We start from the raw sequence: 18,130 nt of genomic DNA on the forward strand, positions 1-18,130 counted from the left end.
ATCTGAAAGGAGGCAGCATAGAAAATGCTTGTAGACTGAGCATAACACAGTTGTTGCCACATACAGAAATTAAACAGTATTACATACAGTCTGTTTTGCTGAATAGGATATTATTTTTACCAGTTTAATTTAACATAACTTTTCATAAAGTTATACAAGTCAGTTCCCTTCTTTATGTGAAAAATAATCACCTGTGTTTTTTTTTTAGCCTAAAACCAGGGGTAGGGATTTGGGGGAGGGTATTTTAAAGATACGTGATTAGAAAATGCTTAATGAGGTTCATCTAAAAATTGAGATTTTCTGATCTCAGGTATTCCTCTAACTCCTTTATAAATCTTCATTATAAACAAAAGAATTACAGAATCATTATGGAGCCTTTCAAAGGTTTATATTGCCTTCAAATAGTTCCCTGTTTAATCAGGTAATAGCTGTGAAGGTATAATAAATCAGTAACATAAGAGAATTCAAGGGAATGGTATCAATACAGATAACATAAATGGAGAATGAAAAATGAAAAGCTGTTTTATACTGCTTTAGGGGTTCTAGAAGCTCCTACGCATTATAGCTTATACTAAAGTTAAGCACCTAAAAATACTTGCTTTATGTTCTTGTATCTTTTTTGATACAGTAGTTTAGATACAGTGTTTAGAAGGTCTAACTTCTGCTTCTATGTAGTTGTTGACTTGAGGGTTTTTTGGTCCTTTATGGCAGGGAAGTATAAGAAGGGCCTCTTTTAAGAAAGACTCATATTACATTGTTGCACAATTCTGTGACCATAATGAACTCCGGGGGGAGAATGACAAATTCAGAGATTTCAGAAATACCAGTTAACATGCACCAACTAGGTGCAAGAAGTGTGTCTCTTTTGGACCTGAACCAACCACCGCTTGTCAGGAGAATCCCTGAGCACCCTCCACTGCACCCGTCCCCGGGGTGCCTGGGTTTCGTTGTAGAAATCTGTCATCTCCTGGCTGTTGAACCACGATCCGGCAGAGCGGCCCACGGCCACAGAGCTGCTCAGGAGCGAGCTGCTGCCTCCGCCCCAGATGGAGGAGTCAGAGCTGCACGAGGTGCTGCACCGCACCCTGGCCAACGTGGGCGGGAAGGCCTATCGCACCGTGATGGCCCAGACCTTCTCCCAGCGCATCTCCCCCGCCGTCGATTACACCTACGACAGTGACATACTGAAGGTGGGCCTGAGCCGCGCCTCGAAAGAGCTTCACCTGGTCCACAAAAGGGTGGAGCCACTTCCTCGATTTTCATGCAGTCCTTTAGTGCCTCCAACATAAGTTCTTTCTTTTCTAATTGAACTGCAGTTGATGTACAAGGTTGTGTTAGTTTCAGGTGTACTGCAAAGTGATTCATAGGGATATTTATGATTCTTTTTTTCAGATTCTTTTCCATTATAGGTTATTACAAGATATTGAATATAGTTCCCTGTGCTCTACAGTAGGTCCTTCTCCAACATAAGCTCTTAATCTGAGGTCTGTATATGCAAAATGTGTGCATATGCATTATTCCAGGAAGAGCCACACTTTTTTTAATCACTTAACTTGAAGGAGTTCCTGACCCACCGCCTACTAAAGAGATTAAGAAGCGGTGCTTTTAGAGACTGAGCCCTGGCCCAGCTGCCCAGTGCCAAAAATACCCAGCCAGCTCAGATCCAGATTCGGTAGCCAATAGCTCCCAATGATGGCTGCACGTCAAAGTCACCTGTGAGGCCCTTTGATGATACAGAGGCTCAGGCCCTACATCCGATCTAGTGACTTGGAATCTAAGTGGGAGGCGCTTCAAGAATCTCAGAGCTCCCAGGTGGTTTCTGAAGCACAGGCATGTTTAACATTCAACACCTATGTTCAACATAACATTCAAATGCCTTCAACATTTTCTTGTTTAAAAACAAAAATGGTCTGAAACAGTATAGCAAAATGTTAAAATTTGATAAAGTTGGGTGAGTGAATAACATATTTGTTATATTCTCTCTATGTCTCTGTATGCTTAAAATAGAATTTAAAAGAGTAGTAGAGAAAGCAGTGGTAAGGTTTGTGGAAAATCAGTATAGATTTCAGGGGTCAGTTTTTCTTTGCTGGCAATACTAGACATTTGCAGGATTATGGCTGACTTTTTAATTTTGGGGTTTTTTGCTTATCTATTATTTCTAAATTTTCTGTAGTGAAATAGTACTACTTGTATAATACGAAACAAATGAAAAAGACAGTTATTTACAAAATACACAAAGGCCTTGAAGCTTTCAAGAGGCCCACTATGAATTACATTAGAATATGGGAGGGGGTTTGACCCTGTTAGGTGTTTGACTGCTACAGTATCCCTGGAAGTCCTTGGGGAGAATTGTGTAGTACTATATGACTGGCTCTCTCTGAAAGGCATACATCAACGTAAGAGCTTGGACTTTAAACCTAGGCAGCCTTCCTAAAGTAGGACATGTTGCAAGACATGTGGTTTCTTCTCTCCTGAATATGTTCAAAAGGGGAATGACTTGTTGAGACCTCTTTTTGATCTTGGGAATAAGCAATGTAACACCTACTGCAAGCCACAGAAAAGTATGGTAGGGGATCCCTTTGATTAGGCTTTGATGACACTTTAATCGGTCATATCTTAGGGCAGCTTCTCCATCCGAACAGCCAAGATACAGCAACACGTGGGTGAAACCATTATCCGCATCTTCAAAAGACATGGTATGTCCTTTTTAAAAAATTACGTGCCTTCTCAAAAGATGTTTTATTTCCTCATCAGAAAGTACTATGAATGGATTTGGGTGCAACCATATTTTACTTTTAAATTCAGTTCTAAGTTGTTGACACCTGTGAAATTTAAGCTTATTTTTATAATTCAGCTTGCTGAGGAGAAACAAATTTGAATATTACAACCTTGCCGCTAAAATACAGTTGGTTTGTGGAGTCAGAAATAGGACTGAATTAACAAATTTAACCTTAGGTGAGCTTTCCGTTTAGAGAATTGAAGATAAACTGCTTTCAGCAGTCCCAGTAGCAGATTACTCAACTGTCAGGTCTGTGTTCATTTTAAGTTGCGTGTGGAAAGAATGAGAACCTGATGATTAGTTATTTTTTCTCATTTGGTGTAGGAGCTGTCCAGTTGTGTACCCCACTGCTGCTTCCCCGAAATAGGCAAATATACGAGCACAACGAAGCTGCCTTATTCATGGACCACAGCGGGATGCTGGTGATGCTTCCTTTCGACCTGCGGGTGAGGCTGGGAACACTCTGTTGACAGTGCGTGTGCCATGCCTGGTCCCAGGTGTGGCACCTGTATTAAAGGATGACCCCCACCATCCCCCTCTAGGCTTATATTCTTAACGTCACCTTTAGGAAACATAATCTTAAAGGAGTTATCAGGGTGAGAGCATGATGGGAATTTGGTAAACATTTGACCCTGTGTACATCCACCTTAGTGCTTATGACCCTAGAAACCTGAGCCCTGTATTTCAGGTGCCACGTCTGCATGTCAGTGTTGAGCTTCGCCAGGTGACCACAGCAGGCTAACCTGGCCAACTTAGACACATAAATGCAGTTTTTTTCTTTATTTCTTGGCTAGGTCTTCAGTAACTTTCTAACATGGTAAAGTCTAGAACAATTAAATTCTTGTAACAGCAAGCATCTCTGTTAATTATGAGTGCTGAATTTTGCTCATGCTGGCTTTCTTATCCCCAGGGTTCCCTTTTGACAGCCATACTCTTACCAGTTGATCACTCACATGGTGTTGGCTGCTAACAAGCCCATCTGTACTGTACATGCATGTAACAGACAAGGGGTTAATATCCCTAATGTACAGAAAGCACTTACAGGTAGAGAGATGAGCAAAGGCTATAACCAGGCAGTTCTCCGAAGAGAAAATGCACAGGGCTGATAAACTTCTGAAGGATGGTCAGCCCCACTAATAAGGAAATGCAAAGCAAAGGTATCTGAACTTCACCCATCAGACTGTTAAAAATATTTAATTGTCCACAGATGACAAGGGTTTAGGAAAATGGGTACTTTTATATCTTGCTGATGGGAATGTAATTTGCTAAACCTTTAGAAAAATAATCTGAAAGTATTTAATAAAATAAATGCACATACTATACCCTTTAAGCTAGCAATCCCACTTTGAGATTTCACTTAAAGAAAGATTTACTTTTGAAAGATTTACTTAAAGAAATAACACATTGGTATACAAACATTAAAAGGATGTCCATTGACAATTTATCATAGTGGTCAAAAACTGAAAACTGCATGTTCATCAATAGGAAAATGGTTGAATAATTTATTATGGAATATTAAGGAGGTAAAAGGTCAAAATACATATATATTTAGTTAGATCCATATCTATATTTGATCTGTAGAAATGTCCATGGTATATTGTTAGCTGAAAAGAAGTATGTTTCAAAAGAACTCTAATACGATTCCATTTTTATTATATAGAGAAAGAAAAATGTTTAAAAAAGCACAACTGAGCGTGTGCATAAGGTGCACTGTGTGTTTGCGTGTACCCAGTATGTGTGAGGTGAATACATGTTCCCACATGCGTGTGAACAACGTCACATACCAGCTTGTTTGTATCACCAGAGTGAAGTGTCAAAGACTCGAACTTTTGACTGTATTTCTCTGGAGGGAGGTCTATCAGGGCATTGTCTTTTTTGCATATCTATGTTTTGTTTTATGGTTTAAGAAGAAATTCCTTCCATACCCTCAGATTTAGTTTTTCTTTCATAGTAAGTCAAGTGATTTGGGATTATTTTGAGTGAGGGGTAAGTAGGTAGCATATCAGACACTTGGGCTCTGTTGAAGAAAGGATAGAAGGGCAAACCTTTACTTAGCTATACTTAAAACTGGCTTCTTCTTCTCTAGACATTAGGACACTAAAATGCAGATTTTTAAACATCAGCTCTCTTTCTGTGAGCTGATATATTCAGTCCCCCCCAAAAAAGTAATTGCCCTTTGAGAATTTGACCCATTGATTAATGATACCACGTCAGATCTCTTGAGGCAATCTGATAATGGTTTTATAAGTTGTGGTGATTATTAGTGAGTGGTTATTAAGAATTTCTTCTGTAAGATCTATAGGAAAGTCAGGAAATTCACCATAAGAGGTAATACCTGGGCTTCCCTGGTGGCGCAGTGGTTAAGAATCTGCCTGCCAATGCAGGGGACACGGGTTCAAGCACTAGTCCAGGAAGATCCCACATGCCTCGGAGCAACTAAGCCCACGCGCCACAACTACTGAGCCTGCACTCTAGAGCCCGCGTGCCTAGAGCCTGTGCTCCGCAACAAGAGAAGCCACCGCAATGAGAAGCCTGCGCACTGCAATGAAGAGTAGCCCCCGCTCACTGCAACTAGAGAAAGCCCATGCACAGCAACAAAAACTCAACTCAGCCAAAAATAAATAAATTTATTTAAAAAATAAAAAAGAGGTAATACCCATGTTGATTGCATTATTATAAGTGACACTTTAAAAAATTCACAGATAATCAAATAACTTGCACTGATTTTAATTTGGCATAATAAAAAATTTAGCAGAGTGTGTTTAATAGTGATTTTTTCTCAAATTCAAAAACCTAAGAAATGCACAGTGAATAAGGTTGGCGGTACATCCAGCAGTGCAGTCAGCTGCTGACTGACCAACTCAGGAACATCCCAAGGGGTGTGAATGGCAAGCAGTGCACAACTTTGTGAATATTCTACACACCAGTGAATTGTAAACTTTAGAAGGGAGAACTCTGTGGTGAGTTACAACTCAAAGCTGTTAGTAAAAAAACAAAAGGTAGGGGCTTCCCTGGTGGCACAGTGGTTGAGAGTCCGCCTGCCGATACAGGGGACATGGGTTCGTGCCCCGGTTCGGGAAGATCCCACATGCCGCGGAGCGGCTGGACCTGTGAGCCATGGCCGCTGAGCCTGTGCATCTGGAGCCTGTGCTCCGCAACAGGAGAGGCCACAACAGTGAGAGGCCCGCATACCACAAAAAAACAAAAAAAACAAAAGGTGGTTGGCACATCTTGACATTGACCTTTGAAACTTTATTTTTCAGGTTCCTTTTGCAAGATACGTGGCAAGAAATAATATCTTGAATTTAAAACGGTAAGAAACAATGGGGGTTCATTTGGTGGATATGGGAAAGAAACCAAGGAAGAATGTTTCATCTTCTGTGATCCTTACACAGTAAAGAATTTGGAGTTTAAAGTACTGAGCTTGGAAAATGGTCAAAAAGCCCAGTCCCAGTACCCCTTTCTATGATCAGGACTGGCAGCCTCCCCTTTGAAGGAATGTAGCAGTTGGGTAGGTACCTGAAGCTCCCACAGTCTATTCTGTGCCTTCTAAATGTCCCCAAGTCACATGACTAATTATTTTCACAACCAGTTGCTTGGAAAAACATCTGGCTGTTTTTGATCACAGATGGCCCCTTTTAAAATTTAATTGAAGGGACAAGTGGCCAATGGTCTCTGTGTGAAAACTGCCTACAAAGGTAACTGCATAAAAGCTGCTTCTGGAGAAGTGGAGTAAACCCAGCAGGAATGCTGAATGCCAAGGACCTCCAGGCACTTACTGCTGGGGAAAGGTTTGGTGTACATTCAAATACCACAGGAGTCAAACACCAAGAGCTTCATAAATTGGAGCAATATTCCTGTCAACGAGGCAGCCGACTTTGCAGCTCCTTTCCTAAACAAAATCAGAGCTCTTTACATGCTTTTATTCTCAGTTCCAAGTGAACAGTTCATATTTCTAGTCCTAAGGTGTGGGGATCACTGTGTAGAAAGCAAACACTTAAGATAAAATTATATTTGTTTGTAATTTCATCTCTGTTTCAGACATTAAAAAAAAAAAAAAAAAGCCCTGTAGTTTAATAGTGGCAACACTGGGAATTGGAACCTAGATCACAAGGCAAGACTATTCTTGGCACATCTATCTTTATGTTTTCTTAACCATACTACTGATTAATTTTTTCACATTTGTTTATTTTATCTTATTCAACAAGCTCTTACACATATTTAGTTCCAGTAAGCCAGCAGTCCCCAACCTTTTTGGCACCAGGAACCGGTCTCATAGAAGACAGTTTTTCCACGGATAGGGGGTGGTTGATGGGGGGGATGGTTTAGACGGTAATGTGAGCGACGGGGAGCGGCACGGCAGATGAAGCTTCGCTCACTCACCCGCCGCTCACCTCCTGCTGTGCCGCCCGGCTGGGGACCCCTGCAGTAAGCAGTGACCTTAGAAACGCGGGTTTCTCTCTCCAGATACTGCATAGAACGCGTGTTCAGACCTCGCAAATTAGACCGATTTCATCCCAAAGAACTTCTGGAATGTGCGTTTGATATCGTCACCTCTACCACCAACAGCTCTCTGCCCACCGCTGAAATCATCTACACCATCTATGAAATCATCCAGGAGTTTCCAGCACTTCAGGTTCCTTCCCATATCCTAACATCCCAAGGTTATCCCGCTAGATAGAGTCCTCTGCCGAGTGCCGTGGGAAAGCCACGACTGCAGAACTGCTCCTCAGATGCTGCTGGCGGTGAATCACATTGTTACTCAAGTCCCCGGGAAAGTCTGATGTAGCTTTTGAGACTTGTCTCAGGCTCTTACCTCTGCCTTAACCAGAACGGGTTTTATTTTTGTCTCTTTGGTTGGGGGGAGGGTGTTGTTTTTCCATCCATTCTTCCAAAATTTGAGGAATTAGCCTAAGATTCCTAGGATGCTTTGAGCATGTTGAGAACCCTCAGCTCCCTCCTACACCCAGGCTCTTAACAACCAGCCTCACTTTGCATAGTCTCTGTGGACTACCCAGCCAGTGGAGGCTGCTGTGAGCACAGTAGTGGCTCTCCTCCGCCTTTCCTCTCCATCCCACACACACGCCCTGTTCACCCCACCACAGTGAACACCCGTCAGTCACGGCGTGTCCCTGTCCAGAAGGACCTCTCTATCCAGCTGCGGTTGGGACCCTTTCTCCCACTGCACCTGGCTCAGCACACGTCTCGCCACCCTGCAGATGCTCATTGATTGACTTGTGTGCTTATATTCCACCAGCCAGGCTTATAGGTCAGTCACTATTGAACCCGGTCCTCTCCCTCCTTGAAATCTGTGTCGGCTCGCTCAGGCTTTTGAACATAGTTGAAAACCAAAGTATTTCTGATGCGTATAATAAAGTATTAAATTATATTATACTCTGACCACAATAGTGCAAGAAGAATGTATATGAAAAAGTAAACTAGAAGGCAGTATGCTAAAATTCAGTCCTTCCATTGTGTCAGGTTGGTAAATTGGTGATAAGATTCTAGATTTGGTCATGTGCATATATTGCTTTTATAATGAAGATAATAATAGTTTCTCTATCCTAGGAAAGAAACTACAGTATTTACTTGAACCATACCATGTTACTGAAAGCAATACTCTTACACTGTGGGATCCCGGAAGATAAACTCAGTCAAGTCTATGTTATTCTGTATGATGCTGTGGTAAGCATTTAATAACTTTGAGTTGATATTGAAGGATAATAATAATAGTTCATGGGTATTTTCTTAGTGATGTAACCATGAAACTGAATTGGAACTTTTATCTCCTTCCCTTATTGCTCTAAGGTAAAAGAACCGATTGGCTTTGATTCTGTCAACAGTTAACAAGTGTTGGTTGAGCTTTTATTCTGTACTAAGCCTTGTGCTACTTGTGACCTCCAGGGTGTTTTTTTAAGGGTAACTTCTGAAGATTGAATTATCTTATTTAATTTAAAATATAGTAGGGCTTCCCTGGTGGCGCGGTGGTTGAGAGTCCGCCTGCCAATGCAGGGGACACGGGTTCATGCCCCGGTCCAGGAAGATCCCACATGCCACGGAGCGGCTGGGCCCGTGAGCCATGGCCGCTGAGCCTGCGCGTCCGGAGCCTGTGCTCCGCAACGGGAGAGGCCACAACAGTGAGAGGCCCGCGTACCGCAAAAAAAAATAAATAAATAAAAAATAAAATAAAATAAAATATAATAGAGTTCTTCACTAACCTACTTCTTGAGGCAGAAAATCACTGAGTAGTTGGTCCCGATACTTGCCAGTAATAATTTTTAAAAAGTGTTAACCTTTATTGAACATATGCCATGCTCAATATTCATGTGCCAAGCATTGTTCTAAGCCCTTTACATGGATTAACTCTCTCTAATCTCACAAGCACTGTTGCTGTCCTTTAGAGAGACCAAGAAAGGGAAGTGTTAGTTTTGAGAGTAAAAGACTTATGCCCTGCCCTTATTTCTTCCAACCTGTCTGAGCTTATCAGTAAAGTCATTTATAGACTTGGATTGGTTGAACTGGGGGAGACTGGTTTAGACCTCTCTTGGGGCCTCATATATCACCTCCTTCCTGTGGGACTAGGGCAGCATCACCTCCTGCTACTCTTCCTCATTTAGCCACATCACAGTGTTCGTTACTCTCTAGTATGTGTGCAAAGCCTGGAGGGGAAACAGTGAAGAGCTTAAATAGTATTATATATTACGACGCCAGGATGGAATTGAATCCTTCTTTTCTAATTTCTTTTCATGTTAAATATTATTTATTATTATCCTATTTATTCTAAAATAAGAACATCCAGGAGATTCGATAGCTAACAGTGCCAGACAGCCTATGCTTAAGGAAGGACGAGCAGGGGAAGTCCATAACGGCTCACTGTTTTTTGTACATTAAAAAGCTCAACTCGCTTTTCTTTCGTCTGCCAGGGACACATCAAGGGCCCTAACTTTACTGTTTGCTCCTTTGTGGTTCTTTTCTCCTCCCAAAGTGCTGCTGCTGTTTGGCAGGGACAGATACAACATAGTGTCAGAGAGACGCTGGCGGAAACCCCCAGGGATGCAGAGGGCTTCCCATCACTCTTGTTCATATCCTGCAGCCTGCCTGCCAGCGTGGAATGGCGCTCAGAGCCCGTCCGCACATGGCTTTCATTAGGGGACGTGGATCAATTGACTCCCTCCCAGCCCAACATAAGCACCCTGGTTAAGCCTGTCCACCTCTGGGTCACCTCACCATTCAGCAAGTGCAGCTCTCCCCTTATTAATTCTTTTACGTCAGGGGTATTCACATTTTAAAACAATGTTATAGTTTATGTGAATTGTGGAGGGAAAAAATGTTTTTTAATCAGAGTTAATCCATCTTTCATGATGAGGAGCTGTTTGTCCAAAATGAAGGTTACACCTGTCAGAATTAGCCTGGAAATTGTATCTTGTTCAGGGCCAAATTTGGTGACTCTCATTGTTACCTTTTTCTGCCCCATTAGACCGAAAAGCTGACAAGGAGAGAAGTGGAAGCTAAATTTTGTAATCTGTCTTTGTCATCGAATAGTGTAAGTACATTTTAACAATGTGATTACAGCTCTCTCTGTAATTTTGTGGTACCAGAAAATGCCACCAAATTCTCACTGCAGTAAGGCAGCAGTGCCCCCAGCTGCCTCAGACAGTTTTCCCCTTGAGTGTTGATAGGTGCCATGGCAACGTCTGGGATCAGGGGAAGAGAAGCCAGTGTCGTGATCAAAGAATGCCTCTCCATGCTGCCCCTTAGTGTGCTGTAATCACCCTGTTTCTCCCTGATCACCAGATCCTTCTTTCTCACACCCCTCGTAAAGGCTGTGCTTGGTGGAGCCTCCTGCTGAGGAGACCTCATACTGCTTGGCCTCTTCTGAAACGGATGCTTCAGGACTAGTTTGAGGCACAGAGCTCTGCAAAGTCATTTGGTTGTCCACCTCCCATGCTTCCCCCCCACCCCCTGGTCTTCTAACACCTCAGAGCTGCATTAAAGCTCTTGCTTTTCTGGGCATTTCCTACTCCTAAAATCGTTCATTTGCTCACATTGGCAATGAGGAAAAATCTCATGGGGTAAACAGGTTTGTCATTTCTCTCTATAGGCATCAGGTTGGGCCCAGATCTTTGACACAGTCACCCACACTTAACTCAGTCCCTGAAAAGCAAAAGACAACAGGGATTTCTTACATTTTCCTGAATATTTATATAAGAGAAGATTTTTCTTTCTTTTTTTTTTTTTTTGCTTTCCCAGAACCCTTCTAGACCTTGGTCTGACAATCAATTACATAATCCTGTGGTGATGAGCAAAATTCACTTATGGGATAGATTAAAATATGATCGTACGGGGACTTCCCTGTTGGTCCAGTGGTTAGGACTTGGCCTTCCAATGCAGGGGCGGGGGGGTGGATGCCGGTTCAATCCCTGGTCGGGGAGTTAGGGTCCCACATGGCTTGTGGCCAAAAAACCAAAAACATAAAACAGAAGTAATATTGTAACAAATTCAATAAAGACTTAAAAAATATATATACATGATCGTACACAGGCCAGGCAGAGTCATTCAGATTTTGGGACACCTACAGTGTGTCAGGCACAGTGCTAGGGATATAAAGAGGAGTCAGTTGAAGAGTCCACAGACTGCTTTCAACTTCTTCATTCATATTGGCCTTTAAAGCCATGAGGGGACCCATACAGCATGTGTCTACCCTCAGCTCTTTAAAACTACTTTTACAGGCACCGTGGTTTAAAGAAATCACTCAGATAGTTTGCAGGTTGGGAAAGTAAACCAGATACATACCACTAGGAGCTCTAGAAATTAAACCAGATTACATTTTAAATGTTAAATATTAGAGGAGATCTTAACAATTACAAAGTGACCCAATGGCATAATATTCTAATATGAAGAACAGTATTTACATAATACCCTAGATGTGTACACAGCACATAGCCTGTGCAGAGATAGTCCTGTGTATAAATGACACAAAGGATCTGCCCAAGAAACTGCCCAGTTCAGTGACTCCTTGCCCAACCAAAGGTTCAAGCCCAAAAGGTTCTTTGAACTAATGTCACATTTCAAAATATTTCACACTTGCTCATGATAGCCGCATTGGTTGCTAAAATGTCAGCTTCTTTGCTTTTTGCTAAATCTCTACCCACTAGTCATTTGATATTAAGCATTAATTTGAAGTTGTGTGTTTGATTAGTTCAAAATGGAAAAATTAGTATCTAATATAGGCATTTGGTACTCTCATTATTTTAAAAGGGAACTCTAAGGATACTAGAAAAGGGAGGAGAAATATTGCAGGAGAGTTTCAAATATCTGGCCCAGTCTTCGTATTTTACAGATGAGGCACCTAAGGTCCAAAGAGATGTGTGACTTATCCCAAGTCACATGGAGTTAGTTGATGATAGGGTGAGAACCAGAATCTGGGGGTGTTAACTCTAGTGCTTCTGGTAGTTTATTAATGGGGTGATATAATGTTAAAATGTATTGAGAAGAAACAATTTTTTATTAAGAAGAAAAAAATTTAAAATCAAAGATGTAATTTTAAAATTAAAAATTTTTATCTTTAATATAGTAAAGAAATTATAGATTTTAACACTTTCGGATTTTTTTTAAATACAAGTGATTTATGATTATTAAACAAAGTCTTCATTCAGCTCTTTGGTTCCACGTGCCAACTTACAGATGAACTAGGTTCTGCCTGCCTGTAGTCTCAAAGTAGCTATAATTTTGTTTCTTAGTTTCCACTTTAGCCCCTGGGATTCTTTTTTTCTGGTTTTATGATCATAGTTACTTCCTCTTTCACCTGCTGTGTGCCAGGGTCATTATTAGCCACTGCCCCCTCCTGGGGAAGATGAGGAGTACAGCTGGTGAGAGCTGGGATCTGGGGTGAGCTCTGAGCCAGAGAGAAGGAAGAATCAGGGGCTGCCTCTAGGAGACAGTGTCCAAACTGCATCTCAAGGCTACAAATAGGAGCTATTCAAAGCGAGGACAGGGAATTCCTGGCTAATTCAGTGTAGTATTAGAACGAGTCAGACTTTGCCTTCCTGTCCCCCATTGACGTGCCTGTAGTAATGGAAATTCATGAGCATGAGGAAGGCAAATAGGAGCAATACTGGCCTAAAAATATATAATAGAGGATCTGCTAGTACCAGGGTCTGCTCTGCTGGGGTCAGCATTTGCTGTAAGATTGTGTGACTAAAAATTAACTGTGAGTAGGTACCTAAAGCACTTCTGCGAGGTGCTTTAGAGTTTTGGAAAAGGATAGTCCTTAGTCGGGATTGTGGGAAAGATTAAAATTACCCTTGACCACAAAATCCACCCTTTCAGAGGTACAGAAGCTCTGCCATGCTCCCCTGTGTGTAGGAAACACACTGCAAAGTGAGCCTTTCTTGCCGTGGATTTTGGAAGCTAACTGTGCCTCTTTGCTTTCCAGCTGTGTCGACTCTACAAATTTATTGAGCAGAAGGGAGAGCTGCAAGATCTGACACCAACAATAAATTCATTAATAAAACAGAAAACGGGTGTTGCCCAGTTGGTGCAGTATGGCTTAAAAGATCTAGAGGAGGTTGTGGGACTGTTGAAGAAACTTGGCATAAAGTTACAGGTTTGGCAACTGTTTGATTCTGGCAGCACAGATTTGTAGCATTAATAATAGCACAAGGAGGAAATGGGTTTTATTTTGTAATTGCTAGTAAGTTTTATTTTTCCAGAAGAACGCTGCTTTCTACATTTTGGAACATTTGATATCTAGTAATAATTTTGGCTTAAATCAGAATTTCTTTGTAAGCATCACAATTCCTATTGTGCAGCAATCCTTATTAGGTCAGCCTCAGAGAAGTGGTTATTCTTGAAGAGAACAGAGCTTCTCTTACTTGGCAGGCTATAGTTTAAACAGACCACGTGCCAGATCTTACTGAATATTTTGTTTACACTAAATAGATTGTTCTGATGCTGATGATGGAAAATGGTGTCTTCAGCATTGCACATTCTAAATCTTGAGCCCTTGACACGTTTGTATGGCATTTCCCTTGGCAGGTCTTGATCAATCTGGGCTTGGTTTACAAAGTGCAACAGCACAGCGGAATCATCTTCCAGTTTGTGGCGTTCATCAGACGGAGGCAAAGGGCTATATCTGAAATCCTTGCAGCTGGTGGCAGATATGACCTGCTGGTGAGGGCTTGCCCTGTGTTTGTTGATTTGTTCTGACTTGATTTCATTTCTTCCTCAACTCGTTATTTTGAAATTTTTCAAAACTACAGAAAAATTGAACCACTGGTATAATTGAACACCTATATATATTTCACCTAGGAGTAGAAATGTCTTGTGAACTACATTTGTAATGTTTTCAACTTTCATTTAAATAACTATAGGTTTACAGGATGTTGCAAAGATAGTACGGAGAGGTCTTGTATACATTTTACCCAGTTGCTTCCAAAAAGCTGGCATAACTATAATAAAATACCAAACCCAGGAAGTGGACATCCATACACTGTATGTGTCTAATCCTGTGCCATTTTTATCACATGTGTAGATTCCCATAACGACCACCACAACTGAGATACAGTACAAATGGAAATAGAACCTTACCTCCCTCTGTGTCCCTAACCCCATCCCCCATTTATAATTGTCTTAAATGTTTCCTCAGCATACACTGAGGTCCACATCAGACAGTGTTGCGCTTTTTGCTTCCAGCGTCAAACTCTGAGGAACTCAAGAAAGTCTGCTATATTTGCGCAAAATTTTTGGGTTCTGATGAGAAATCTGCTGTTTTTGAATTATTTTTCCCGTGTAGGAAAGATGATTCTCACTCAATGCTTTTAAGATTTTTTTTTGTCTGTCTTTAGTTTGAAGTTTAATTATGATGTATCTTGGCATGACTTTCTTTGGATTTGTCTTGTTTTGGATTTTCTCAGCTTCTTGAATCTATAGGTTTGTCTTTTGCTAATGTGGGTCCCCCACCAAGCCCCAGCAGGTATAAGAGAAGGCTAAACGGGGAGCCAGGATTTTCATACCTGCCTGGGGGCAGTGCCCCCCACACCCCCACCAGCAGAGTCAGTGGAGGCCAGGATCCCCGACTTCCACCCACACGCAAGCAGTAACAAGGTCCCCCTCCCTGTTGGGGCGGTGCCAGAGGAGGCTGAGTGGGAAGCTGGAACCTTCACCACTATCCGGCATAGTATCAGAGGAGGAGTGTTTCAGGCATTATTTCTTCTACAGTGTTTTCAGCTTTACTTTCTTTTTTCTCTCCTTCTAGGACTCTGATGACACAAATGTTATGCTCCTGTAGTTCTGGGACATTCTGCTTTACAGTCTGTTTTCTCTGTTGTTTAGATTGATTTTTATCTTCAATTTCTCTGTTTCCACTGTTATCTCCGTTTATGCTATTGGGCCAATCCAGTGAATTTTTTGTCTTCTGCTTCTTTGCTGAGACTTTCCATTTTTTTAATTTGTTTCGAGCCTATTTATAATGCTTGTTGTAGCATTTTTATGCTGGTTGCTTTAAAATCCTTGCCAGATTATTCCAACATCTATGTCATCTTGTTAGTGCCTGTTGATTTTCTCATTCACTTTGAGATCCTGGTTCCTGTTATGATACATGATTTTCAGTTGTATTCTGGACATTTTGAGTCTTACATTATGAGAGTGTGGAACTTTCCCTAGATCTTCTGATTTAGGAGGCTTCCTCTGATACTGTACGGGGTGGGGGGGCAGGGGAGGGGGTGGCACTTTGCTGCTGTCGGTTGGGGGTGAAGATCCATGTTTCTCACTCTGCCTCCTTCTACATCCGGAGCGTGGGACAAGTGCCTTGTTACTGCTTCCCACACACCTCCACTGAGAGTATAGTGGAGGGGTGGGGGCATGGGGGAGCTGGCAGGTGGCCTTGTTACCACTGGATAGTGGTGAATGTTCCAGCTTCCCACTCAGCCTCCTCCGGCACCGCCCTAGAGGGGAAGAGGGCCTGGTTACTGCTTGGGTGTGGGTGGAAGTCGGGGATCCTAGGGGTCCTGGTCTCCACTGACACCGCTGGGGGAAGCATTACTCCCAGGCAGATACGAAAGCCCTGACTCCCCATTTAGTTTCCTCAGACGCCGCCCTGCTGGGACTTGGCGGGGACATCCTTACATCTGGGAAAGGGTGAATGTGTTGGCCCTCACTCAGCCTTTGTGAGTGGGAGTGTCTGTGCTTTTTCTGTGATGTTTGACTGGAACAGGGCAGATCTTGTCTAAAAGTTTTCTGTCTTGCTAGGTTGCCCCTTTCTTGGTCTTTTGACCAGAGACAGCAGCTTTTCCTTGGGGCTCTCTTGTTTGTTCTCCTTGGCATTTCTGGGTTGACAGTTTCTCCAGCACCCAGTCCAGAGTATATGAGGCAAAAACCAAACCCAGGGAACTCACCACATGTCGTTCCTCAGATCCCATGGTCCCCGGTCAGCCTGCCATCGTCTCTCCACTTTCAGAGCTGTCTTATGTTTGTTTTATATGTAATGTCCAGGGGCTTTAGCTTAGCAGGAGGAATAGGGAGAAATGTACCTACCCATCTTGGTCTAGAACCTATGTATGCAACTTTAAATTGTCTAGTAACATAAAGTAAGTAAAAAGAAAAGGTGGAATTAATTGTAATAATATATTTTATTTAACCCAGTATATCCAAAATAATATGTAAGCATGTAATCAAAATTTTTTTAATTATTAAGGAGTTACTTTACATTTTTTCCGACATCTTTATAATTAGCATTTATTTAACCCAGTATACCCCAAATACTATTTCAATGTATAATCAAACATTTAAAAATTATTAAGGAGCTAAGTTACATTCTTTTCCATTCTGAGTCTTTGCAACCAGTGTGTTTTACATATACAGCACATGTGAATTCGGATTAGACATTTGAAATGCTCAAGCCCCGTGTGGTTAGTGGCTGCCAGATTGAACAGTGCAGAGCTAGATGCAACATTCATCAACATTCATGAAGTGACGTGTGCTTGCTCTTCTCCCTTGCTCACACACACACACACACACACACACACACACACACACACTTTATTTTGTTGATAAGTTGCTGTTAGAGTGCAAATCATTGCTTTTCCTATAATCACACTTTCATCTCCATTTCATAACCAGAGCTGTATGTCTCTCTCCATAGATTCCCCTGTTTAGAGGACCACAGGCTCTGGGGCCAGTTCCTACTGCTATTGGGGTCAGCATAGCCATAGACAAGATAACTGCTGCTGTCCTCAACATGGAAGAACCTGTAAGTTCCAGCTTTGCTTCCCAGTGTGCTTTGAGACGTCTTTCATTTTGTAGTCATACACATGGAGCCTCAGATGTGGTAGCTATAGACTGAGGTTTTGGGAGATCACCTTTGCCATGAGAGACAAGCCTAAATCTTGGTGTGAGTACTTAGCCTCTGCTTTTAGCTGGGGGACCTTAGTCCACTAGCCTTACTCTCCTCATCTGAAATATGCTATGTAAATGTGAGATATTACACTTGTTAGCAGACTCATATCAAAGCCCTTTGTTCATAAATACTGCTGTACTCTACAAAGCTAGAAATGGTTTTTTCCCTATGTTTCAGGCAAGATTAGTTTTCCCAGAGAAAAAGAATGTCTTTCTGATGATTTAGAAATAATTTCAACTACCCTATCTTAAAAGACTAATATAAAAGTTTTTTGACTGTGTCTTTTTTTTTAACCATGTCATTTGAAAAGCGAAGACTTTTGCATTTATGTCGCTGTACACAATTTTAAGATGCCTGTTTTCACATGAAAACAGGCTGCCTCCTTGGTGTCACATATATGCCCACAGTCTCCCTCCTCTAAATGTAATCACTCTGTTTCTGATACAGGTTACAGTAAGCTCTTGTGACCTCCTCGTTGTAAGTGTTGGCCAGATGTCCATGTCCAGGGCCATCAACCTAACCCAGAAACTCTGGTCAGCGGGAATCACAGCAGAAATCATGTATGACTGGTCACAGGTAATGAGACAAAAAGCATCTGTGAGTGGAGTGCACATAGTCATGGCTTCAATAGCAAATCATCCTCTACGGCTTTAGTTTCTGCCAAACTCTTTATCTCTGTGGTTTCAGTTGCTTCCTCTATGAGTTTCTGATTGTTGCCGTAACAAATTACCATAAACTTAGTGGTCTAAAACAACACTTATTTATTATCTTATATTTCTGGAATTCAGAAGGCTGAAATCAGTTTCACTGGGTTAAAATCAAGGTGTCTGATAAGGCTGGTTCCTCCTGAAGGCTTTAGGAGGAGAATCCACTTCCTTGCCTTTTCCAGGTCCTAGAAGCCTCCTGCATTCCTGCTCATGGCCCCTTCCTCCATCTTCAAACTCAGCAGGGTAGCA

General features: G+C 41.9%; 1 protein-coding gene across 1 annotated transcript in view; it reads left to right on the forward strand.

Annotated features, from left to right (window-relative positions):
- The window catches only part of EIF2AK4 (eukaryotic translation initiation factor 2 alpha kinase 4), a 110,012-nt gene that overhangs the window by 76,101 nt on the left and 15,781 nt on the right, over positions 1 to 18,130 (forward strand). Inside the window, exons 21-31 of the mRNA XM_060096586.1 lie at positions 954 to 1,190; positions 2,621 to 2,696; positions 3,104 to 3,225; positions 6,043 to 6,092; positions 7,247 to 7,415; positions 8,348 to 8,464; positions 10,257 to 10,322; positions 13,215 to 13,385; positions 13,817 to 13,951; positions 16,920 to 17,027; positions 17,622 to 17,750. Of these exons, the coding sequence (XP_059952569.1) occupies positions 954 to 1,190; positions 2,621 to 2,696; positions 3,104 to 3,225; positions 6,043 to 6,092; positions 7,247 to 7,415; positions 8,348 to 8,464; positions 10,257 to 10,322; positions 13,215 to 13,385; positions 13,817 to 13,951; positions 16,920 to 17,027; positions 17,622 to 17,750 (1,380 nt within the window). The remainder of the gene's footprint in view (positions 1 to 953; positions 1,191 to 2,620; positions 2,697 to 3,103; positions 3,226 to 6,042; positions 6,093 to 7,246; positions 7,416 to 8,347; positions 8,465 to 10,256; positions 10,323 to 13,214; positions 13,386 to 13,816; positions 13,952 to 16,919; positions 17,028 to 17,621; positions 17,751 to 18,130) is intronic.

Source organism: Mesoplodon densirostris, chromosome 4 (assembly GCF_025265405.1).
Source record: "Mesoplodon densirostris isolate mMesDen1 chromosome 4, mMesDen1 primary haplotype, whole genome shotgun sequence".
NCBI lineage: Eukaryota > Metazoa > Chordata > Mammalia > Artiodactyla > Ziphiidae > Mesoplodon > Mesoplodon densirostris.